General features: G+C 43.3%; 1 protein-coding gene across 1 annotated transcript; it reads right to left on the bottom strand.

Annotated features, from left to right (window-relative positions):
• Positions 1–1,076: 1,076 nt before the first annotated feature.
• Positions 1,077–2,264, bottom strand: LOC308336313 (obg-like ATPase 1; the record flags this gene model as incomplete). Its single annotated transcript, XM_080793655.1, has 1 exon — positions 1,077–2,264. One exon carries the CDS (start codon positions 2,262–2,264, stop codon positions 1,077–1,079), a length of 1,188 nt encoding a protein of 395 aa, XP_080649781.1.
• Positions 2,265–25,829: the final 23,565 nt, after the last annotated feature.

The raw sequence follows: 25,829 nt of genomic DNA, 5'->3' as shown, positions 1-25,829 counted from the left end.
AGAAAGGGATCCATTCCACACACACCAGTGGTGTAAAGTAACTAAGTGCATTACTGCATTTATTCAAGTACTGTACTTAAGTATAATTTCCAATACTTTTACTTCTACTCCACTACATCTCAGAGGCAAATATTACTCCACTACAATGATTTGTTACTTTCTTACTTTGAAGATCTTAATTATTATATTTTCAAAAGATTCTTTATACATTTTGAACTTTTGAAAGAATTCTGTACGAGTACTTTTTGATGCCAATACTTTTGTACATTTTGAATACAGGACTTCTAACAAAGTATATATATGTACATTGCAGGATTGATACTTTTACTTAAGTAAAGAATTCAGTACTTTTTCCACCAATGCCACACACTAGGGTTGGCCATCAGAGGATCCCTAGTTTACCCCATAGGCTCCTATGTGACAAAGTAGGGTGCTATATTAATTAATTCATGGTGTCAAAACTGCTCCTAATATAGGTTGGGTGAATGCAGCAGAGGACATGTTTGAAGTATGTGTGAATGCACCGCGATAAACATTACCCCAAAGGAATGGGGATCATGCTACAGTATTATTTTGTTCTTGAAAAACATCATAATCTTCTGATGCACCTGTACAGATAGATCAACAGTAATGTAACCTGGAGTCATCATTCCTAGACTGATGCCATTTGGACACCCGCCTAATTGGGGACACAACGACACAGACCGATAAAGACATTCGGGGTCTTTTGGTTCTTGTCTGACCAAATTCCCGCCGGAACATCGATGACACACACGGCAAGTTTTAAGCCAGCCGGACCCATTTATATTGCTTCCCGTGCTCGCCAGGGGAAGCCATATAGTATAGAGTATGACATTTCAGTTTTTACGGTGTGATGACAGTGTGTGTATGTGTGTGTGTCCAGAACTAATCTCACAAACCGCTTGCCAAACTTTGTGTGCACAGCGCCACTAGGCTAACGTACCGGTAGATCTCATCTCCTTTGTTCCACACGTGGCCAACCACATTGTTATCGTTTCACACTGTACCTCTCAAGGGCAGGATTGGTCACCCCCCTAAATTGCAAATTCCATCTATTATTTCTTCTTGGGTGCATTGGGCGTGTTGAACTTGAAAAAGATAATGTCTCCATCCTCCACGGTGTAGTTCCTGCCCTGCGGTCTGTATTTCCCGGCGGCCTTCACCGCGCTCTCGTCGCCCTCCTCTTTGAAGTCGTCGTACTTCATCACCTCGGCCATGATGAAGCCTTTCTCAAAGTCGGTGTGTATCTTCCCTGCAGCCTGGGGGGCCTTGCTGCCCGCCCGGACACTCCACGCTCGCACCTCGTCTGGTCCCGCCGTGAAGAAGTATTCCAGCTGCAGCGCCGCGTAGCCGGCCTTTATGATCTTGTTCAGCGCGCTCGCCGTCTTGTGTTGCTCGCAGTATTCCTTCCTCTCCTCCTCGGAAGACATGTACTGCAGCTTGGACTCCAGCGCACCGCTCAGAGGAATGACCAGTGCACCGGGGTCGTGGGCGTCCACCCACTCCTTGATCTTTGCCAGCCACTTGTTCTTCTTCCGAATGTAGTCCTTCTCCGAGAGATTGACCAGGTACACCATGGGCTTCGAGGTCAGGAACAGATATTTGTTCAAAACGTCGATCTCTTTCTCACTCCAGTCGTGGTTGAATCGGACGTGTTTCTTTTCTTCAGTCACCCAGCTCTTTATTTTTGACACAATGTCAAATTCGTCCTTAAGTTTCTTGTCCGATCCCCTGAGCGTCTTCTCCAGTTTGTCCATGATGGGTGCGATCGTCTCCTCGTCCTTCAGCCTCAGCTCCTCGTGGATGATCTCGATGTCCCGCACCGGGTCGACGTGGCCCTCCACGTGGACGATGTCCTCGTCGTCGAACACGCGCGTCATGTGAAAGATGCCGTCGCAGGCGCTGATGTGCGAGAGGAAGGAGTTTCCCAGTCCCTGACCCTCATGGGCTCCCTTCACCAGGCCAGCGATGTCCACAACGTTTAGAAAGGCCGGCACATTGCTGAGAGGTTTGTGGAACTGGCAGAGATAGTCGTAGCGGCCATCGGGAATGGGCACCCTGCTCTCATTTGGATCGATGGTGCAGAATGGGCGATTCTCTGCGGCAGCCTGGCTCTTGGTGAGCACGTTGAAGAACGTGGATTTCCCAATGTTAGGCAATCCCACGACTCCTATTTTGAGAGAAGTTCCAAAGCGTCCAATTAGTGGAGGTTGTTTCGGTGCTTCTAGCTTCTTCGGAGACATCTCTGTATGGATTTGTGTGTGATTGATCTATGATTCTATGTGGTCGATGACTACTCACTGGTGGTACTGTTACTCTGTGGAAGGCGGACGGATTATGCCCAAATATATGGACATGCTCCATGCTAGCACAAATCGGTGTCCGGATTATGCCCAAATATGGATATGCCAACGTCGGCACAAATCAGTGAGAGAAATTCAGAGAGACGTAGACGGAGATAGTGAGGTGAATATAGCTACAGTAATCCTTCTGTCAAAAGTTCTGCAGTATACTGTACATTGATTCTAGTAGTCGAAATCATCATATATACAGTTAATTGTGTGCGTTAGGTTGCGCACAGGTGGTGAAAAACAACCATGCTGTTTTCGTGCTCAGACCCACCCAGCCACCCAGCCAGCCACCCACCCACACACAGCGCTCCGTAAGGGAGTGGTTGCCAAACTAAAAAATAAGTGATATTTGAATTAAGGGAAATCACTGAATATACCTTTAAAGGAGTCAGGACATACTGATTTTCAAACATCTCAAGTCTTTATCATGGTCCTTCAAACGTGTTTTAACAGAAAAATCACCTTTGCCTCACCAGGAGGAGAAGGATAGGGGAAGGGAACTGGGAGGAAAGGGGGAGGGATTACTGACTCACAGTCCACAGGCAAATCACAGCACTTTTCTGAGCCTAAATATACAGTAAACCCCAGACGACAGAAAATCCACTGAAAATCTACTTTTTTGGGGGGTGAAATTGAGGTAAAAAAAACTATTTTTTAAAAATTGGATGTCATGTTAGCGATGAGTGAAGAATCCAAAAACTAAGAAAAAACGTGAACATTTTAATTCACCTGATTTAACAACAGCAAAAACAGCCCATTAAACCCGAAGCACAGCTCATGTGGGCCTTCATAAGTGTTTTCTACTTATCCATTCAGAGCCTCCCCAGAATATTTGTCCTGTCATGCAAACATGCAGGGCGTCCGGGAAGAGGTGTCAATGGGGGCAAGTACTGGCTGCCCTACTGAGCACTTTAACAGCAGGTCCAGAGTCTTCTTACAGGTCACATACTGCAGGGTGCAGTTCCTGAAAAACTCCATTGAGCAACAGGACATGAATGTGTTGGGGTAGTAGTAAAGCCTCGCAGAGAGCCATGTGGCCCATAGGGCAGAAGCCCACTCCTGTTTCTGTAGTGTGAGTGAGGCAGCTTATGATGTACAAGTACACCCCCTGGACATGGTGCTATACTGTATGTCAGTATGCTGACTGTGTGAGTGAGTGCCAAGCAGGGAGGCATTGGGTCCCAATTTTATAATCTTTGGTATGACCCGGCCAGGGATTGAACTCCGACCTCCCAATCTCAAGGCGGACACTTTAACCATATCATCATCATTTTTCGACCGCGGTCGAGATCATGGATTTCACAATGCCACGGCAGACTTCCCGGTCCTTCATTGCCATCCCGAGTTACACTTACTGATGCATGTGTCCCTAGCGATGACATCAGGGAACTACAGTTTTATACCTCTGGTCTGCTTTGAGGTAGGATTACAGAGAAGAAGGGAAGATATAACCTCATTGTCAGCTCTGTAGCAGTGGCCGGCAAACCGTGTTCTTCTGTGAAGGTTGCCATATTAGATTAGTCGATGGGTGGCTCTTCCAAGAGAGATTTTGCGCTCTCATTAGAAGGCGGTGTAAGTACCATCCAACCGTTTCTCTAATTTCTTTGAAAGTGTCCATGTCTCGGAGCCAGAGTAGAATCGGCTCGACGGTCGTCTAAAATATTTTTTACTTAGTTTGAACGTCTTACTAAGCTGCGATGGCCAGATCTTATGCATGTCATTGAAGGCTGACCAGGCCATACCCTTCCTAGTTTGAAAGGACCATAAGGACACTGAGCTGGTTAATGTATTTGGGTGCTTCGTCTATAATCCTATATGACAGTTGAGTGGATGGCGTACAGTACTTCGCAGCACTCGGGAACGACAACAGCAATGGTGTGCAAGGAATGGAAAACAGAGTACAAGATGCATTTTGTTGCGTGGCACAAAGCAACATAATTATTTTGAGCTTGTAGATGCTTTTCCATTTCATTTGAATCCTGAAAAGTAACAGTCTTGGACATATGAGGTTTCCACTCGACAGAAACCATTTACAATATAGACCCTCCACCTTTCTTCTTACCACTCCCTGTTTCTTCCTGTCAGCCCACTCTACAGTGTTCACTATACCGTGTTCAGTGGTGGAAAGTAACTAAGTACTTTTACTTAAGTACCGGTACTGTACTTAAGTACAATTTTGAGGTATTTGTACTTTACTTGAGTATTTCCAATTTCCAGTACTTTTACTTCTACTCCACTACATCTCAGAGAATTCATACTTTTACTTCACTATTTAAACACAGTTACTTGTTACTAGTTGGAGATTTAATTTTGATTAGAAAACATACATTAACCACTTCAACCAGTATATACATTTTGGCAATTTGAAAATTGCCGATCATGTAGATCGGCTATTTTCAATATTTTGTACACATTTTGAACTTGTGAAATAGGACATTCTGCACAATGAGTACTTTTACTTTTAGTACTCCAAGTACATTTTGATGCTGATACTTTTGTACTTTTACTCAAGTACATTTTCAATTCCGTACTTTTACTTGTAACTAAGTACTTCTAAATTGTAGTATTGGTACTTTTACTTAAGTAAAACAATTGGGTACTTTTTCCACCACTGACCGTGTTCTTGTTCAACTAAACAGTCTGGTGTTTATTCCCATTCACCATACTGTACATGTACTGTTGGTCTTTCACCTGGGGCTGCTCGCGTGTCTGTCTCGTTGGCCTGGCATTCCCCAGGACTACAGAGGGGCAGGTAAAGGGAAAACTTAATGACCAAGTGTCTGCACTCCGTACTGTGCATTTCAGGATGGGTATGGAAACAAACAGTCTAAATATATGATGATTGGTGGAGGGTCAGGTTTTGCAGACATGTGGCGGGGAAGGTCAGCGCTGCTCAGCTGAGGTGGCCTTAGGCTCTCGGAGTGAGAGAGTTATTTCGGGCCAAAAGTTTGTAATGAGATGCATACTTGCGTGCACGGCTAGAGACACAGAAGGGTCCTTCATGTACACAGCATCCACGAAGTCTCCTCCTCAATGAGCCAACAGAACGCTCCATTCAGCACCGCAAGAGCCGCGGCATTCACTGTCTGTCCGTCCGTCACACTGTAGCACATGATTCTCACACCCCGGCAGCCCTCCCTAATCGGGCTATTTATGAACAGGCAGTGACATATAAAACAGACATTTTAATGTCAGGCGGTCTTTTTGACTCGCACACAAAGACAATAATTGATTTACACGCCTCGCAATGATAAGGAGCCTTTTCATGAGGTCAGCGGAGTCGTCATACCCCCACGAGTCATCGTCGTTCGGGAGGAAGTGGTTTTCTGAAGCTCTCTCTGTTAAATCATCAGACGAGCCCTCGTTTACTGGACTGTTTTTAGGACTACTGTATACTGTACAGTATACTGGTTGATGTTTCTCTATCTCATCATGTGATAACAAAACGGTATGGGGAATGGTACACTGTCATTGTAAAATACCACACTGAGGGACAGCAGTGAATTGCTTTCTGGTCTCTGGCGGTGAGGTGAAAACTGTCCTTGGTGAACTTTTGCAGAAGCGTGTGGTGGCTCTGTCTTTTCCGTTAAAACTATCATTTGTGGGATGCACATGATTCTACGCTACTCCTCCAAAAGTATACGCGTCCCAAACAACAGGCACCATATTAGATGGGAGATGCCTAACGCCAGCGCGCTGCAAATTATAAGCCTTGATCCAATTGTGGTTTTCCCGCCTGTGAGAGAAAGATTTTGAGGTGCAGGGAGCTGTTCTGGGGGGCTTTATGCTTCAAAAAGGTCTGTCATATAATGAACCCACTGCTGTCACTACTCACTACCACAACGGTGGGAGAAAAGTGGAGCTGGATTCCTGTATACTTCTTGGCTCTGCGGTGTCTCGTACTCCCGGGGTCAAACAGAGATGCCATATTCTTTATCTCCTGCTCATCTAAAACAAGTAAAGGGTTCCCAAACTTTTAAGGCCACGACCCCCGGATAGTGTTATAGTATAGTTTGTAGTTTACTGTTGATGCAGTAATGGTCTTTTTTCCATTTAATTCATTTTCTTTTTTCTCTTTTTCTTTTCTTTTTGTTTTTTTTTACTCCAGGTTGACAGTAAAATGAACACTTTACAGTCATCTGGGGACCCCCTCCAAATCATGGTCCCGACCCACAGGTTGAGAACCACTGATTGTATACAGTACACAGGCCCTATTTTAAATGGCTGGTATCTGTCAGTGAATGTTGGCATTATTGAATCAGGAAGCCATCATCATGTCGACCGGAAAAGTCCCTTTGAAAAAGGGATGTCTATGAATGTCTGGCCTAGTCATTCATTCAGCATTGTTGGGCCATGAATGCATGTTAAGAAACCTTAATGGATTGTTTATTAATTTAAGTTAGATATGCTGTGTGATTCACAGAAAGGCTCTTACCCAGAGGAGAAGTGAAGGATGTGTCATGGCTGTAGTAGAGTCCACACACTGAGAAATGAAACAGAATGATGAGAAACAGGTTACCGATTTGCATGAAAAAGTACCCTGAGGTGCTTATATAAACAACAAGCAAACGAAAAAAAAGACGGAAAAAAAGACAACAGCATTCATGATTCAAGTCAAGTCATGTCAAGTCAAGTCAAGTCAAGTCAAGTCACCTTTATTTGTATAGCACGCTTAAAAACAACAGGAGTTGATACCATGTGCTTTCCAGTCAAGGGAAGACATCGATGGCACATTATTATGCCAGGGCTCCACTGGACCTGTCAGGGTTGCGTCTCCGTCACCGTCAGGGAATGTTCCCTTTTTAATCAATGAAGGGTGGCGCCACTGCCTACGATGCGTTGCGTTAAGCTGCGTTCGGTGACTGCTTTAAAATTCGTTTTTTGGCCCGCGTCACACGCACCACACGCGTCCAGTGGAGCCCCGCCTTTACCGAGTTCAAAGAGACAACATGAGCCAAGAATATGAGAGAAGAGAACAGAGGAAAAAACAGAGAACACATGAATGGAACTATAGACACATGAACAGAAACAGACAGATTCAAACAGAGAAACAAGAGGGACATGTAGCAGTACAATTAACTGAAATGGCTCTGTGCACTGAAAACGTAATTGGGGGTTCTCCCAAAACATTCATCTGAGTAGTGAGGAAGACTAAAATGTATTTGAAGCACAGTATGCTGTCCAAGCTGTCCTCCTAATACCTTGATAGTTTCATCTACAGTCTTTGAAGACAGCCCTTCTGGACAAATCGCATGCTGTTTTTCCATTAATAATTCTGATTTAGAAAGGTGTGTCCAAGCCATTTGAAATTCAAATAGCCAATCAAACTGAAGCAGTGAGCAGTGGGTACATGTACTCAGGTACTGTACTTAAGTACAATTTTGAGGTATTTGTAATTTAATTGAGCATTTCCAATTTCCAACACTTTTACTTTTACTCCATTAAAATTATTAGAAAGCTTTACTTGTTACTCGCGATGCGACTCACTGTGATCTGGTAGATCGGCTATTTTCAAAAGATTTATTTATACATTTGAAAACTTGAAATGGGACATTCTATACTTTTACTTTTGGTACATTTTGATGCCAACACTTTTGCACTTTTACTCAAGTACATTTTTAATTCCAGACTTTTACTTGTAACAGAGTTACAGTAACTTGCAGTATTGATTTGTACAAAAGTACAAAATGAGAGTCCTTTTTCCACCACTGCTTTGTGGTCCCCACTCCTTCTGACATGACAATGTGTGAGAACCACTGTGTTATATCGCATGGTTAATGATCTCTCTATATAACCTTCGGCTTGTTAATTTAAGACCAGCTGATCTGGAGATATACACAAGCACTGCATGGTGTCTTCAGCGTTGAAACAATTAAGTCAAGAGGAAACCGTTTATTTTAGGAACACTTCACAAAGCGCATACTCTACATTCTATGAAGAGGTGACAGCCATTCCTAGAAACCTCAGTAAGGTGTCATACTGTACGTGCAACTGCAACAGGCTCTCATAAATACTGTTGCCATGTCTGCTTATTATAAGCGATGTTTTTACAAGAGACTGCGTTTTGCACCATGTCTGTCTGTGTGTGTGTCCATCTGTCTGCGACCAGTTAACCTCTGGCACCGCTGGCCTGGTTGCTGCCAAACTGTGCACACACTCTCCCTGGATGCCAGAGCAGAGCCTCTGGCCCAAATCTTTCAGATCAGCCTGTCATAGCGCCACCATGGGGCCAATTTTTGCTAAACATATTGTGATATTAGTCCTACAGATTGTGTCCAAACATCACGCAGATCAGTACACCGTATCTCTATAGTCATGTGATCGAAACAGCTCTGTCCCTTTTCCATATTGGCTAATATTGGCTTCCAAAATTTGCAGGATTGGATGCATTTTGAACAAAATGCCTCAAATCACAGAGTGAGTGTGATTTCCATGATTCCGTGCTTGCACATTCCCACTAGGCAGAGGAAGAGATGCCCCCATAGTGCTACCAGCAGGTCGGCATTTGTGCCAGGGACTCCCTGTACCAGATTTGTGTTTTTAAAAATAGCTGATGTGTATAGTTTAAAAAAGTGCTCATGTGTTTAGTTGCTTCTTTTTGGGCTTGTTTTCATAGACCTGGTGTCTTATTTCTCTCGCTAAATCTGGCAAAGGCAATACTGCTTTCAAAGACTACATGTGTAGTCTACACGCATATACTATACGTGTTGGCCATTGAAGCTGCAGACATACAGCAAGGCTTGGTTTAGTTTACCACAATGCACCTAGAACACACAGACAGGATGATTTCCCTTACACTTACACAATCTCTCATTGTGCAATTTGAACATCAAAGCTTGTCATACTTTGCTCTTTTCAGCAATAAAGACAAAGCAGAAAGGCAAGAATAATACTATGCACATTCTCTGTGTTGGTAAGTGTTTAGTCTCATCGAGCTATATACTTTCATGATTCATTTCTTCAGTTTTGATTTGTACATTTTCTTTGTGTAAAATTTGCTATTTTGTCCAAAGCGTTATGTAATGCTTTCAAGATGTGAACATACACAGTACGTCATTGTCAGACTTTTACATTTATCCTTATCCAAAATGCTTGGATATACAGGTTTTGCAAGCATATACAAGTTGAGACGAAGAACTATCTAAGTCCATAATAATGATCCAATGTATAAATTATGGATAAGGGGTCAGGACACATCAGAAATATTATACCTAAATTATCATTCATGTTTTTTGTATTCTTTTTACATTTTGGACCAAATAGCCAATCTATACATCAAGGGGCCCACTCTTCCTGTTACCAAAAAATGCCATCATCTGTGCATAATGCATATATGGTTTCAAAAGCCACCCGAGTGGTATCACGTTTGGTTAAGCAACATTCACACGCCTAGTGCTCCGCCAGTAAAGTGGAAAGACCCCCGGGGTGCAAAGAGCAACACAAACCCCAGTATGCAAACCAAACGTACAGGGTGACAGGCCCTGTGACTCCTGTAGCCTTTATATACTGGCCTTGACAACACTTTTTATACTACCAACACAAGCCAATTCCAGACAAAGCTGTAGGTTTCCCTGTTGCAACTTGATCTCCCTGGCATGGCCCTTTCTCATGGCCCTGTCTTAAATGTAAGCATCTGTGTAAACGGGTGGGTGTTTCACTTGTTGACTCCTTGCTTTGGGAAGGCAAGGAAAGGGACCATTAGGGAGGGTGTTCGCAGGTCCTCCTGGCCAGGCATCAGGTATAGCCTGGCGGGCCAGACTCATTGGGATAGCGGGGATTCACTGACGCTTTGCAGGGAGGAAGCGTCAGTGAATCCCCGCTATGAGTCTGGCCGCTCCAGGCTAGACAATGTAGGCATCAGGCAGCTCATTGGACCCAAAATTAAATTAGACATAGGGTCTTTTTATTTGTAACAGTAACAGTTTTAAAAAGAGAGACTTTTTAATCTCGATTGCCGAGAAAAAAACAAAACATAACATTCATGGTTGGTTTGCGTGTACACATTTTCGACACACTTCAGCAAGTCTGAGAATGAGACGTGATGAATGACAACTTCCCCTGAACAGGAAGTGCCCTGAGGTTATAATGGTAAGATGGCGAGTAGATACAGTATGGTGCACGCTCTGCTGCTCGGCAGTATTGAGAGTCCATCTGACGTGGGGACGTGAAAGTAAACGCTCTCACAACCTGTCTGTATAATTATGCATTGTGGCATGTAACATTGTGGCATTCAGTCATTGTGGGATGTTTTGAATTAAGTTCCACATAGTACAATAGATTTTCACGTACATTTGAAAATTATATATTTTAAACTTGACTGTAGCAAAATGCTCTCACATGGGTCGAGGTACAGTGTTACTGTGGGCAATCAAACATAAAACAAAAATAAATTCCGTAAGATTCTGTTTGATCAGATAGGTTGAGCTCACTGACACTGTGTGGAAGCCAACCCAACCACGGCACACAGGCACACTATAAGAGCAGAAGGTGGTGCACCACCTACATGGACACACAGCGGTGTGTCAGCGGAGTCAGTAGAAGTTGCACCACCTACATCAGAATCGATTTTGTTTGTTTATTCTCCCTATTTTATTGAATGTTATATTTACATTTATTTTGGCACATCACAAGCTGACCCATGATATTGGGACAGACGACACTCGGATTATCCGATTACATGCCACCACCTGGTGGCTAAACTCGGTACTGTTGCCAGAATTCTGAGGAAAACTACAAAACGTTGACAGCTGTGTACTCTTTTGTGGAACCGTAAGTAGTTTATGAGTCATAGCTTCAGTCTGTGCCGTGTTCTCTCAGTGCAAACAATGGTTTTGTACTCGCGAGGTCGGATTAAAGTAATATTAAGCTTAATAAGCTCTAAACATTGTCCATTAGCTCATTCTGAGCCCTATAAATGCTTTGATTGCGTGCGTGCACGTGTACAAGGACAATTTTGGATATTCGATGACGTCACAACATGGGAGCTAACGAACGGTAAATAAAATACTATTAACTCTGGATTAGATTACATTAAAGAAACCCGAGATTTCTCGTGCTGGCACACAAGGTTGCAAGCACGAATCCCGAGAAATCTCGGATTTGGCAAATATTGTGTTTAACAGGGGTATATTGGATGGAAACCCCATAAAGTATGTCCAAAAATGTTACTTTTCAGGATTAAAATTCCAAAACAGCAAAAGTAGCAGATCTACAGGATCAAAACATGTCGAGCTCGTGGATCTGCTACTTTTGATACATTTGTGTGACGCTGTAGCGTGATCAAGTAGGGCGATCATTTATGAAAAAAACACGCATTCCTAACTTGCACTGTTCCCGACTTACATGCATGGTTCCCCAGCAGGCCGGTCAACTCGCCCGTGATGACCTTATACAACATGCACTGCGTGGCCCGCAGCTCCTGCTCTCCCTAGCAAATCAATCTGGATCTGTCCACTTGGACATCTATGTGCACAGTTTTCCTCATTCCAAACAGAGCTCACTCTGCAAAAAAATAAAGAATAAACTCCCTAAAGGTTATTTTGCTATCATCACCATACAGTACAACATGAGCACTGGCAGCGCTCTGGGAATAAATTCCATCTCATACTCCGTCATAATTCCGACGTTTAAATTCAACCTCACTGAAAAGCCTCAGCGGTACGCTTGGTGCAGAGCCAGGGCCTGATGTGTGGATGCCAGGAATGGCCCGGTGGCCAAAACAGCGAGGCCTTTTGATATATATCGTAGCATTGAAAATGCACAGTGGCAAATGTCTATACAACGTCTGACAGGCTCAGTACACTGTGTGGGCTGCGTTTGGCAGCGGTGTGTAGCAGGGTACACACTGGCAGAGCTGACGTTACATTAGGTTGTATCGTCGACGTTATATTTGGGACTCCAGAGCCAAGCCTTTGATTAAAGACCTTTTTGTCTAAATGTACATTGGAACTTTATAGCCTTTTTACCGCGGCCGTCCTATATACGGAATGTTATTTTAAGGCATCTCTCTAACCCAAACAAAGTGATGGGTTTAAATGAAATTTAAATTTAAAAAAAAAGAAAGTGCCTGACTGGCTGGCTGGACTGGCAGAGAGCAGTGGAGCATGGTGATTCCTGGAAAGTGCTTTCCCACATGTGGGCGGGGCCAGAGGGCGGATACCCTGGACACCAACAAGTACTGTAGCACTGTAGCAGCCTGTGTGAGCATTTGACCCCAGGAGAGGGCATACTACTGCCTGTGTGTGGTTCTCAAAGTTGGTGCCGTGGCACCCTAGGGTGCCTTCATGACGCAAATCCAGGGGTGCCTCAGAATACTTGGATAATGTTTGGAATTTATCAATGTCACTTCAGTTTGACCCACTTAGGATTCTCTATACTTCTCACACCCGTGTGAAGTGAGGGGCGCTCTTATCATCAGCACATTCCGGCCAATCACAATTGGCGTCCTCACTTTTCTGTCCTCACTATTTATCCTCAATTCCGTGCTCAGCCAATCAAATCTATGGGGTACACACGCACACATAAAGCTGGGCATAGGAGGAGCTAGTGATCCTAAAAAACGCACCTGACTTGCACTGTACTTTCTTTTTCAGTCTACACCAAGTCTCTTCACCAAAAACAATAGATCTACAAACTCTCAAGGCGCTATTTTGGTGTAGGTTTCCTGGCAGAATAGGATACTGGGGTGAAAGTGTTTAAATGTCAAGTAAAAAGTTATTTTGGAGGGGAAAGGAACTGGTCGGAATAACGTGTTCCTTCCATGCGCTACGTCCGGCCGGGGAAACTCTCCCCCGTCAGGTGAAAAGAAGCAGCTTGGACTCCTCATGCTTAGAAGGAAGCATGAGGTCAGTCCGCTACCCGCCCAGGTTGGCAGAGGAAGTGTAGCGCCCAGGATTACATTAGATAATTGACACTGGGTGAAAAAATGGGTTACAAAATCGTGGAATAAAAATTGAACAATATAATTTAAAAACTAGTTATTTTCAATCTCTCTAATACGGAAAACAGATATTCTCTCAAGTTTTCTTTGTGATATACTGTATCTTAGGGGAAAGATTAACATATTATGTTAAAATACGACATAAATTTAAGGTGCTATAAATGTAATTCAGAGGTGCCGTGGATTAAAACGTTATTTACAGGGGTGACCTGAGCCAAAAATGACAAATACTGCATTACGGTATGATGCACCACTGCCAAGTACAGTAAAGCCTAATGTCTACTTTGTCGCACGACAGTTTAGCTCCAGTAAATGGATTTTGAAGCGATAAATGTGACGCATCAATTAGTCTTAAAAAACGACCTCTTACGACATGCCCTTTTTAATTTATGGTGACTCAAACCCTTCACCTCCAGGGTGAATGATTGTGTATGGAAGATTGGGGGACTGGGAATTGAAAGAATACATACGAATTGAAAGAATACAGTTGACAGAGTGGATTATATAATTAGCTATGTAACACACAGTAGAGAGGCATCTGTGCACCCACATATGCCTTGACTTCGCCAGGAAGCTGTTCAACTCTAACTTCAAGAACTGGCTACCTCCCCTCAGGAAAGAGATCTCTGGATGTCAAACTAGAAATGGAGACGACCTGGACACCCCATCATGCAGAACTGAGAGATACAGAAAATCACCAATCCCATATCCATACTGACTTTTAAATTATAGTGGATTTTAGATTTGAGTTTTAAACCATTCGGATTTTTATATAGGCTATTGCATTTTAGATTTGAAGTTTTATATTTGTGATCGGCAAAATTATTCTGTGTTTTTAATGGCACCTCTGGCTTTTAAAACCTGTGATCATGCTGAAAGTTGAATACCGGTGAATAGAATAAGACACAGACACAAACACAGACACAGACACAGACACAGACACAGACAGACAGACAGACAGACAGACAGACAGAGTGTCAACCTGCCCGGAACAGTCATTCAAATTGAGGATTAGCTGATGAAGACTTAATGCTTAATGCTCCTCTTCTATTTATAATTCTCTGCATACACAACCCCAGTGACCCTTAGTTCTAATTGTAGTAAAGTAACCTATAGTATTAGTCAGACATAAAGCCTGACAGAGCTGTAGCCTGCCCTATACCACTCCTTCAAATACAACTACCGTAGGTTTAATTATTCCAAGTTGGTTACTCTGACTAAACGCACGCACGCACAAAATCTACATTTATATAGCACCTTTATCCAAAACTCTTTACAATGTTTTCACCCATTCTCACACCAACGGTAGAGGCAACCATGCAAGGCAGTTGTAGTCTTGCGTATAGCGGCTATAAACTATTCCACAGTCTCCATCTCCGAATGCTAAATAGTCTGGAACTACACCTCCCGAAAGGAAGCTGGCAGTTCCTGATTTCCGTTCACGAAAATATATATATTTTTATTTCCATTTCTGCTAAGCAGCAAGCTATTATGCTTAGATGAATTTGATTTAAATTAAGATACATTTGCGCGACGGTAAAGACGAAAGGTTAGTGGGAAGAAGGCGTCACATCCGCTTTATCGCTTGTTCATGATCAGAGTTTCCGTTTTCCAGACTGAAAATTGGGGAAGGCAACAGTCTGGCCACGCGAGAACCTTCAGATTTTGGACAAAATATTTTCCAACGATAACAACTATGTCTTTGGTAATAGGAGGCCCCATAGCATCACCGTAGGTCACATAAGATGTAAAACCAGTAATGTCTTTGGTAATAATAGGCCCATAGCAGCCACTGTAGGTCACGTAATATGTAAAACTGTGTCTTCTAGGAGGCCCCATCGCAGCCACTTTAGGTCACATAATATGTAAAACTATGCCTTTGGTAATAGACCCACAGTAGCCACTGTAGATCATGTTGTGGTTCCATATAAATATACAGAGAGAGAGAGAGAGGTGTGAATTAGAGAGAACATTATATGTGTGTGTATGTATATATATATATATATATATATATATATATATATATATATATATATATATATATATTAGAATTAGAGAGAACACGCCTCCCCTTGAAGACTCATGCATGCATGTGACTGACAGCGCCGTTTGCCTTTTCAAGGGCTTCTGAAAACAGCATTTCAGCGGGTTCCGTTCCATCTCAGGTTCAGAGAGAGTACAGATTTGTGAATGAAACCGTATTCCATTTATGGTGTCAGAGCGGTTGTATCAAGACGGGAGGAGGAGGAGGTCTAGGGCTACTGAAGCAAAGTGTTACTTTCCCCCTGGCCTTAAACTTCCAGGGCCACTTCGCTCATCATGGTGAACATGTAAATCATTAGGCGGTATCGCCCGGTTGACTTCACAAAGTTGGAGTGAAGAAACAAAAGTATACTCGAGTCATTTGCTCTGTAAATATTGAACAATGACATTTTCAACTGAGTCATTACTGTACCTCTGGCACCATTATTGTGGAGTGATCAAACAACGCTGCAGCTACAGTATACTGTACTGTACACTGTTGTATCGTTTACCAGTGAGTGATTCATGCGGGAGTCATTTAGTTTTGAGCATTTTGCTTTAATGGAGACTCCAGGCACACTGTTGTGTTGACTCTTAATCATTAAGCCTGCTCAAGTATCCAGAAGTGACTTGGTCATGCTGCGACACTTATCACGAAGCTTGTGATAATTTAACAGCATGTTTCGTTTTACCGTGAAGTGAATGATTTAAAAACTAGACCCAGTTGTAGTATTAGTTGAATGAATCTCGGTTTCAGGTGGCGAGATGATGAACAAGACGGAGTGCTGGCTGACTGTGTGATCCGAAAGAGAGAGAGAGAGAGAGAGAGAGAGGGGGGCCGTGTCGAATCGCAGGTGTCAAGTCATACCTGCCTTCTTGGTTTCAACAGAATAGACCGAGGCAGCAGCAGTGGCAGGACTGTGGTTTGTGAGCTGTGAATGAGACTGCATGCTTTACACCTCCCTAGTGTGGAAAAAAAAGAAAGAAAAAAACGCAAACAATGGCACCGCAGCCGGGCCAGGGCAGAGGGATTTAGGCCGTGCTCCGCTGCTGAATGGGAAAGAGCAGACCTCTGGCGCTGGTGAACAAACACACCAGCCACATCAAAAGGCAGAGGGCGTGAACCAGGCCTGGACCACTGACTGGAAGGTCACACAGTCATGCCCGCTTGGTTTGCCCGAACAGAAGAAGCTCCGCCACACTCATTTTTTAGAATATGTTGGAAATGAACATTTAAGTCAGATATACTGTATACTTGGCTGCGCGCTGGTGTTGCATGCAGTCAATAGCAGATCTACAAGCTCACAACGCGTCACGAATGTGCTTGTAGATCTGCTATTTACTGAGCATGACGCCGGCACATGACAAAATATAACTGAGGCTTTAGACTCATTATAATTCATGATAGCTGTGCTGCTTATCTAGTTTTAATACATTATTAAACATCCATTGCAAAATCCTTGGCTTTTCTGTTTTGTGTCTTTTCACTTGCTGTTGCTGTACATTCAAATCAAGACACTGCAAAGTAACAGGAGAGGGGGGGGGGTGCTTAAAGTAATTATATTTTAAGTCACATAACATAATTAAATTTAAGTTAACTGCCCACTTATGCAAATGCGCAAAAGCGGGTCAGGGAATTGGAAAAAAAGGTCTTATTAGATGTTATTCTTTCTTTTATTGTTAAAAGGTAATTAAACTCTATTCTCTTGCTGATCCACGTAAAAAAAGGCATGAAAGAAACATGAGACGTGAGAGGCCACTGTTCATTCAGTCATGATGCCCCAAGCAGCATCCGCTTTGTTGGAAAGTGCTAAAAGCATTAATGTACAGACAAGAACTGCACATAAAGAGAACATCCTACTATAGTTTGAAAAGAACAGCGCTTGTATTCCATTGTGGCAAAGCTTTTTTTCTGCAATTATCTCTCCGCGCACTCTCCTCTCACGGTGCTAAGTGGTTAAAAAATGGACATTAAAACAGGTTATACGAGAGAGACTATAAAGCGTGGCTGCGCAAATTAAGAGCAGCAAAGGACGCACCTGAATATTTCTTCGGGTTGCTTCCCCTCCACTACCCCACATGAAGGGCATGAAGCATTTTGGGGAATATTCAATTTCTTTTGATCTTACTTCAGTTTAAGCCACTGCTCCCTCCGTGGAAGAACAGGTGAACCAGAAGAGTTATGTTTTATACCAGTTATAAAAGTGTACCCTCGCTAGCTTGATACACGAGTATAACATGAACAAGATGAACAAATGATGAATAGATCAAATTTAACAGTGCATAGGAAAAACTGTACTGAACAGTATAGTTAAACAGAATAGCCATTAATGATTGATTGTAATGATGAACAGATAAACTAATGATCAGTAGTTAAACTGCAATGATGTGCAAGTCAGTCATGTAATAATGGCGCCAAAAGCAAGGCTATCCTGAGGCTACAGAAAAGTCCCTGAAATCAATACTATACCCCTGTAACAAAGAATCAATGCTCTGCTACTGGATGCATTGCAGGGAGAATCTGCTGCAATTTACTGTACACTTGTAACCCAACCAGTGGTGGAAAGTAACCAAGTACATTTACTCATGTACTGTACACAATTTTGAGTATTTCCAATTTTCTATACCTTTACTTCTACTCCACTACATTTCAAAAGGCAAATATTGTATATTCTGCATAATACTGTAATATTGTCCTATAGCCACGCCCTGGAGAAGAGGTGACTGTCGAAACCGGTCGGCGTTTGGTGGCTTTTAATTGTTTCTAAATGTATATAGCCCTGTCATGTAATAAAGGCTTGCGAGAGTGCGCTTCTCCAGTTATTAAAATGTTGTGCACCTCGCTATCACAGAGTTTTCGATATCTCAGCTGCACTCGGCTTGCTTACTTTATGCTCCACTATAATTATTTTAAAACTTTAGTTTCTACAATAGGGTATTGATGCTTCTACTCAAGTAAAAACATGTACTTCATCCATCACTGCTAGTGACCATGCATGCTGTACTGTATGTGCATGTGGGGCAGCCTGCCTGCGGTGTAATGTTTGTGTGCGTGTGTGTGTGTGTGTGTGTGTGTGTGTGTGTGTGTGTGTGTGTGTGTGTCAAACCATCTGTGGCTACCTCCGGAATGATGATACAGGACGATGGTGGGAAACTCAGTCATCCTTCACCAAATCGGGTGTCGGGTTCTCTACGGTTTCCAGTTTTCTTTCTTTCTTGTCTTTTTTGTTTTCACAGTTTTGCTGGGTGGTGGAGGACAGACAAGACATGGTAGTTCATTAATTTACCCAAAAAAAGTCCCCGGCAAAACGTGTGTGTGTGTGTGTGGGAGTGATGGCAACAAGTGATGCATGCCTGTACGGTGCATTCCTGTACTTCAGAGAAACAGGGAGTGGGAGTTGAAAAGATTTTTTTTTTCTCCAAATGAGGTTTCTGTTTATTTAACCTTCGGAACTTAACCAAGCTTCAAATGAGAGTGAACACGAACAATGAGAGAATAAATGAGGGATCTCAGGCCAGTGCTATTTGTGGTCGCTCGCCAATTGTTTGTTCACGCGCTCTCGCTGATAACACTCTAAGTGAAAACGGAAACAGAGCAGGTGTGTACTCACTGTAGTGAGTAGAGTGGTCAAGAATTTGATAATGTTGTCATCAGACCAGTGTTGCCAGATTCCGCGAGAGACACAAGCATCGAGATCTTTGAAAATGTTTGATACTTTCGATTTGTATACTTTTTTGGTACATTTTTGACGTAGTAATGGTCTCATTATTAGTTTATTTTATTTTAGAGGTATTAAAAAGGTCTTAAAAGTCCTCAAATTGCCACTTTAGAAGTGTGCCGATACCCTGTATACACATTTGTTTACTGCGTTTGTTTACTGTCGAATGAAAAAACAATGTTGCACATTAAAGAGTTAGTTCAGATTTTTGGACTAAAAGCTGTAGGAAATACTTACCATTAATATAGTGATCGCAAAGGTATTAATTGATTGCCCGAGTCCCATGCTGGGAGTTCTGGTCTGGTTTTTAGGGAATATTAAGTGGTTCCGGTCATTTGGTGGGGGTCTGGGGCAGTGGGGGCCACGAATAAAGAAATAAATGAACCCACAAAACTAGCATCATTTGTATTGTTGACATATAGACCTACAGAGGTTTATAACCCCTCTGTCACATGGAACTATATTTTGTGTCCAGTATCATGCCAGGCATTGCCAGCAGCAGCAGCAGCACAAAAACACAGTTACATGTGAAAGAGGGGTAAAAGTTGACTGAAAGTTACACTGGTAGAAATAGGTCAACAATACAATTATTGTTAGTTTTGTGGATTAATTTATTTTTAAGGCATGGGCCCCAGTGTCCCCCACCAAATGCCAATCTGTGCCAATAGAATAATAGAATAGCTATTTAATCAATATGCCAATCACAAGATTACGAGATTCGATTAAAGAGCATTAATCCACCATTTATTTAAAAAAACAATTGTAAAACAGCTAGCCTACATCCGAATCCTCTGTGCACATGTCCACGGTTATTAGTGTTTTTTGTGCTCAGAATGGGATAAAGAAACATGTTGGAAGCTTGATAAAACATTAATCCGAGGTCATGCTGAGAATAAACATGGTCCAGGCGTTAGTCCACAACCTGGAACGGGACTGGACTACAGCTATGGAGGGCAATCACTTCCGGGTCGGGTGGATGAGGCTCTTCTTTGCTTATTCCGCGCATTACACTGGCCTCACGATCCCGCAACGATCCCGGTAACGGAAGGGAATGTGTTAATATTCATCAAAACCAGAGCAGAACTCCCACCACGGGACTCAGGCAATCAATTAATACCTTTGCAACCACTATATTAATGGCAAGTATTTCATACAGCTCATTCATCTGAGCTTTAAGCCGACCCCCATTTTGGGAACCATTGATCTAAAAGGAGTCCCCTAAACCCCCTCAGTCCCAGCACCCACCTGCACCGAGGGCTTGGGCTGTGTGCTTCATCGGGACTTTGGTTCTGTGCAGATTAAAGCTGGAGGCAGTGAGGCAGAACAACGGCTCAGTTGGCGTTCAGTGTTGCGTGGGAGAGTGTAATGAACGCACTACTGTACACCGTTTCTCAGGTGACAAGGAAAAAACCAACACATGCACCAACATTTAACGTCGGCCAAAAACGAAACATACTGTACAGCCTTTGCTGGGCACAGTCAATAGTGCAAAAGTGCAAAAAGCATATGTTTCCGAGAAGCAAAATATGAACACACAAACACACACCCACCAAGTGTCCTGGAAATGCCAGACAGTGACCTCCCTGTGCGTGGGTGCTTCTGACATGGATTGTCCAAGTCAATACAGTAAAGACCTTAGTCATCCATTTAATAGATGACTAAGGTCATTACTGTATTTACTTGGGAAATACATGTCAAATACATGCAATACATACAAAAATGTTGAGAACCCCTGTATTAAAGGACGACTTCACCCATTTTCAACCCATCTTCATATAATTGGTCCTCACTAATGCTCATTATAAGATGACAGTATTTTGGCTACTCACTCGTGTCTGAGGCCTGGACAGTTCAGGAACCCGTCTACCAATGACATCATCGATGGGGAATCCAAGCTACATAAATAGAAACTGCAGGAATTCTATTCCTGGAAGGTTAGCAAGCTATAATGGAAGCCATTGTTCTTGCGTTAATAAAAATGAATAAAACAAATAAAAAATAAGAAATCCCCGGGCGGCTGGCATAGCCGCCTGGGCACCTGTGCTGGTAATCCAGCTTTACAGCGTGTCGCGGGTTTGAGTCCCAATCCCGACGACCTTTGCTGTGTGTGTCACTCCCCCATCTCTCTCCCCAGATTACTGTTCATCTATCAATAACGGCAAAAAGCCTCCCCAAAAAAGCACAGCCCTCCCATCATGAAAATGAGTGGAGAACGCATTATATGAAGATACGTTGAAAATTAACACATTTAGCTTAAAAACCCCTGTTTTTTTATGTGTTATGTGTTTATGTGTTTTATATGTGTGCCATATCAATGTTAAGTTTAATTATGACACCACAAAAAAAAAAGGCAGTGAGAGGCATGACATCAAAGTTTGTGGTCAGACAGTTGTCAGGTGACATGAAAACACTCAAACATCTGCCTAAATAAAACATTTATTCAGAAGTCCTGACAGCTTACTGAGCAACCAATCAACAGTGCAAAGTTCAAAAACATTTCATCATGTTTGTGTAGATTTGAGCAAAAAAACAAACAAACATGGGGATTGTCCAATGAATACAGTAAAAGTGGATTGCAAGCATTGTTGTGGAGCTTGCCTGACAGATTATTATTTAAAAAAATTGCAATTATTGAGCAATATTTTGTAAAAAAAAAAGTGCAGAATCAATTCAAATCATTTTGGAAAATGTAGTTTTGATCATCTATAATGACTTGCCCAAAATAGGGATGCCAGGTTGGTTAATAATGTTGTTCAATCGGTACGCACAGGCTGCATAATTACAGATACCGATATATTTATAATAATGGCTGATATATCGGCTCTCTAGTTCAAAGCTGAAAAACACTGTACCTTTAAGTTGCTAGCAGCATGACAGTTGTAACGCTAGGTACTTCCCAACCACATTGCATATCACCACCGGAGGCCCCTCTGAGAGAGAGAGGGACTGTGTTCTTTCCAAGAGAAAAGGGAAGTAGGCCTATGTAACATAACATACAAGACCAATTGGGTTTGTATGTGACTATGTGTATGCGTTTGTGTGTGCACCAATGCAATGAGGTAATACATCACATGCATAGAAATATTAATCTAGGATCACAGGTAAAACAAGAACCTATCACCATCAGTCTAAACAGTATAATATTAATAAAATATATATCTGTACATTGAAATTATAGGATGCCAGTCTACACATGAATGAATCCCACATCTGCCTACTCTACATAACAAACATGAATTACATTTTACACCTCACCTACAAAGGCAAGGAGCGAGCGCTGCGACGGCGATATCGTGCAAAAAAACGGTGCTGACATGCAGCGTCGGCCATTGCGTTGTGAAGTAGCCTGAACCCATCAAATAATAAATAGTAGCGTGTAGATTCTCAACCAATTAAAGTGTTTGGGACCACGATAGTCCCTCAAATAGAGACTCTGCGAGCGTGTATAGGAGGGGTGGACGACGTTGCTGCACGGCACGTTGTCGCTCGCGTTACGTCAGGACAGTCACAATGAAAAACATGTACCGGAACTCTAATCAATGAGATCGCTCGCATCGCCGGCAGTGTAGATGAGGTGTTAGCCTTGCATACGGTCGTCGTCAAGGCTAGGGCAAGTTCTATGAGCTAAGGCGGAGTCTGAAGAGGTGAGTCTTCAGATTACGGCGTTCTAACAGCAATGGGGAATTGGTTTCACAGTTTGGGAGCCAGAAGGGGGAAGATGCACTCCTACAGAATACTGTACTTCCATACAAAGATGAAGACATTTCTCCTCACCTTTCAACATGCTATTAAATTGGTTTGGGTACGAGGGGACTAGGTCAAAGATTAAGATGAGTGTCAGGGGTTGGAGAATGTAATAAACCGAACTCAATGGGCGGTGTGTGTGTGTGTGTGTGTGTGTGTGTGTGTTGTTAAGAGCACAGAGCAGCAGCACTATCCACATGTGGCAAAGTGATTGAGGGACGGTACTACCAGACCAAATTGCTCCGGGTGTGAGGAAGGCTTGACGCCGAAACGCGTCCGTGTTTTGTCTGTCCGTGCTGCACAATACAATAAATATACATTAAATGGACTTCGGAGTGCTGGCTAACCCTCCATTACAGTGATTCTTTGTGAGCAGTGCATGTTTTGACTGAGATTGCTCGTTTTTCTCTTCTTCTGTGGTGATCACACACACCTGTATCCCATAGAGCACTGAGTGGAGCCACAGGCTCAGTGGATATGGACACGGTCGATCCCAGATGCTTTTTCCGAGTGGCTTCGATGGCTGCATCTGCACCAAGTGTACTGTGGGGGCTGTAGCCAAAGGGCTGAACATGGACAATAGATGATGGAGACAGAATTGTGGTCACAAGACATTGATATAACAGAGTTCATTGAGAAGTGTTCCTCCACAAAGTTCCTGGATAAAGAAATGATCGCCCATCGTTTGGAGGTCACAGACACTGTGTTGGTCCAAGTGCCTTGATAACATTCCGAGACAATGATTTTGCGTACAAGGTCGAAGACCGGAAGCACCACATTTCTTCAAAGAAGCTCAAAGTGAACCTATGCTATCGAAGCCTGCGGAGGGCTTTGACAGGAGAATTGTCGCTCCAAACAAGTACAACGAACACGGTCTCCCCTGTACACCAAGCCTGTCCAGCGCCTGCAGAGCCGTGTCCTTCCCCACCATGGAGGCAGTGGCGATGGGTGCCACAGAGCTGTGCCACAGTGAGGCGCCACAGTGAGTGCCACAGTGAGGCGCTGTCCTCCAGCCTGCTACTGGAGGCAGAGTAGCAGGACGTCGTGGATCTCGGCCACAAGAGCCAGGTGAGCGTGCTGGTGTCGCCGGCCCAGGACAAAGCCACCGCCTCGGGCAAGAAGGACGACGTCCTAGCCGCCGTCCTGCAGATCAGAGAGTTCCTCCACAAGGCCAAGGGGAGAGAGAGGAGAAGAGGCTGCTTGAGGCGGTGTGTTGGGAAGTGACGGTAGGCCAGTGTCTCTGTGGGACAGTGTGCTCTGTGGGACTGACGGCCCAGTGTCACCTTCAGCCATGGGGGTCAAACGTACACCGTGGATCTGAAGAGCACCAGCATGGAGCACACCGATGCCAGAGGAACCGTCACAGGGGTCAAAAGAACGGCCGATTCTGATACTGGTACAGCACAAAGGTTTTGTACCCCGGACGGGAAGGATTTTTGTTACATTTTGACACACACCCTCAAGGCCTACCCCTCCGTTTGGGTTAATGAACCCAGACTTTATGTTGAAACCGCCACCTGTATTTGATCTCCGCATCCAAGCAAGCCAGGCATCCTGTGTGTGTGTGTGTGTGTGTGTGTCCAGTATGTGTATCAGAGCATATTAGCGGCGCGGAGTGGGGGGGGCAAAGCCGCGCCTCGCTCCAAAGGGCTGTGGCGCTCGTTCATGTCGATTCCCCTCTGCCTACCCCCCCCCCCCCCCACCCCACCCCCGTCGCTCACCTTCATTTGCGCTCCGGTCGCTCCACTCCGCTCACATGCTCTGATGTGTGCGTGTGCGTGTATATGTGTGTGTTGTGCGTGTTCATTCGATACATAAATGTAAGTGGATCCAATGGCGTTTCCCATCTTCCCATGCTTCCTGTCTAGATTAAATCCATATCTCCAATCTTCTACGGTTGCAGCAGCAGGCGCCGTCATGAGACGAGAAACATAACCCCAATGCGTGAAGAGGGTCTCCAATCCCCCTGCAGAGCAGAGAAGAGAAGAGGGAAATGTGTCACAGTGCTGATATGACTGTTCACACATCATGCTCCACCAGTGGGGGAAACCGTTTCATTCATACTCGAACAGAGTTCTGTTCATAATCAGCTTCACACATATGAATCACTCCTTTCACTTAGATAGTTAAGAGACATTATGAAAATTAAGTTGTCACAAGCAGCAGCGTACATTAGGCAGTATAAAAAGGGGTCAACCTCAAACAAATTGCAAAAGAAACTCTTTCAACTTTGTTTCATAAAATATATGTTAGTAACAGCAGTCCCAGTGGTGGAACATAATGCTAAAATAGGTGATGGTACTCTTAACCAATCCTTGGGCTAAAATCAGCCATAGCCACTTCCCCAAATGTAATAACCACAACATTTTTGTGATGACAGCTATGGCCATTTTTAGCCCAAGGATAATTTTTCATGCAAAACGAATGCTTGCAATGGATTCAGAACCATGAAAAACCCCTAGTTTGACACGTCACATGCTACTTAAATCAGAATTCAATTTTGAGAATTTTGCCTTACGTATATAGGTTGTTAATGGTACCATCCTTTTAGCATTATTCTAATATGTTCCACCACTGGGATTTCTTAGGATTTGTGATAGGTTGTTACTAACATATTTATGAAACAAAGTGTTTGTTGCAATTTGTTTGAGGTTAAACCTTATAATGCCTACAGTATAACAATTTTTTACCCGTTTTTCTGAAAACGTAGGATTTAGAAGACAATTTTAGAATCGGCATCAGGTCTTCATGGGTTAAAGACAGTCCGTTAAATCATGTTCAGATTTCCTGATCCAAGTCATGAGACAATTAATGAGTGAAAATAATCAGCTCAAACACAGAGGGTCAGTTTTTGATGAAGTGCCAAAGTAAGACCGATGACATTCTTTGGTCCCTTTGAAGAGATCTGATCCGGAATGATCCTTAACTTTCTCTTTGACTGCTCAATTCCTTCATTTCCTTTTCATTTCACCTGATGCTGTTGAACAGCCAATGTACTTCGTTTTCGGGCGCACAGTGTCATTGAAATGGTTT

This window comes from Protomyctophum bolini (assembly GCF_963924005.1).
Source record: "Protomyctophum bolini genome assembly, chromosome: 21".
In the NCBI taxonomy this organism is placed as follows: domain Eukaryota; kingdom Metazoa; phylum Chordata; class Actinopteri; order Myctophiformes; family Myctophidae; genus Protomyctophum; species Protomyctophum bolini.
Note: the sequence above shows the minus strand (reverse complement) of the source record. Positions and strands in the feature narration are given on the sequence as shown.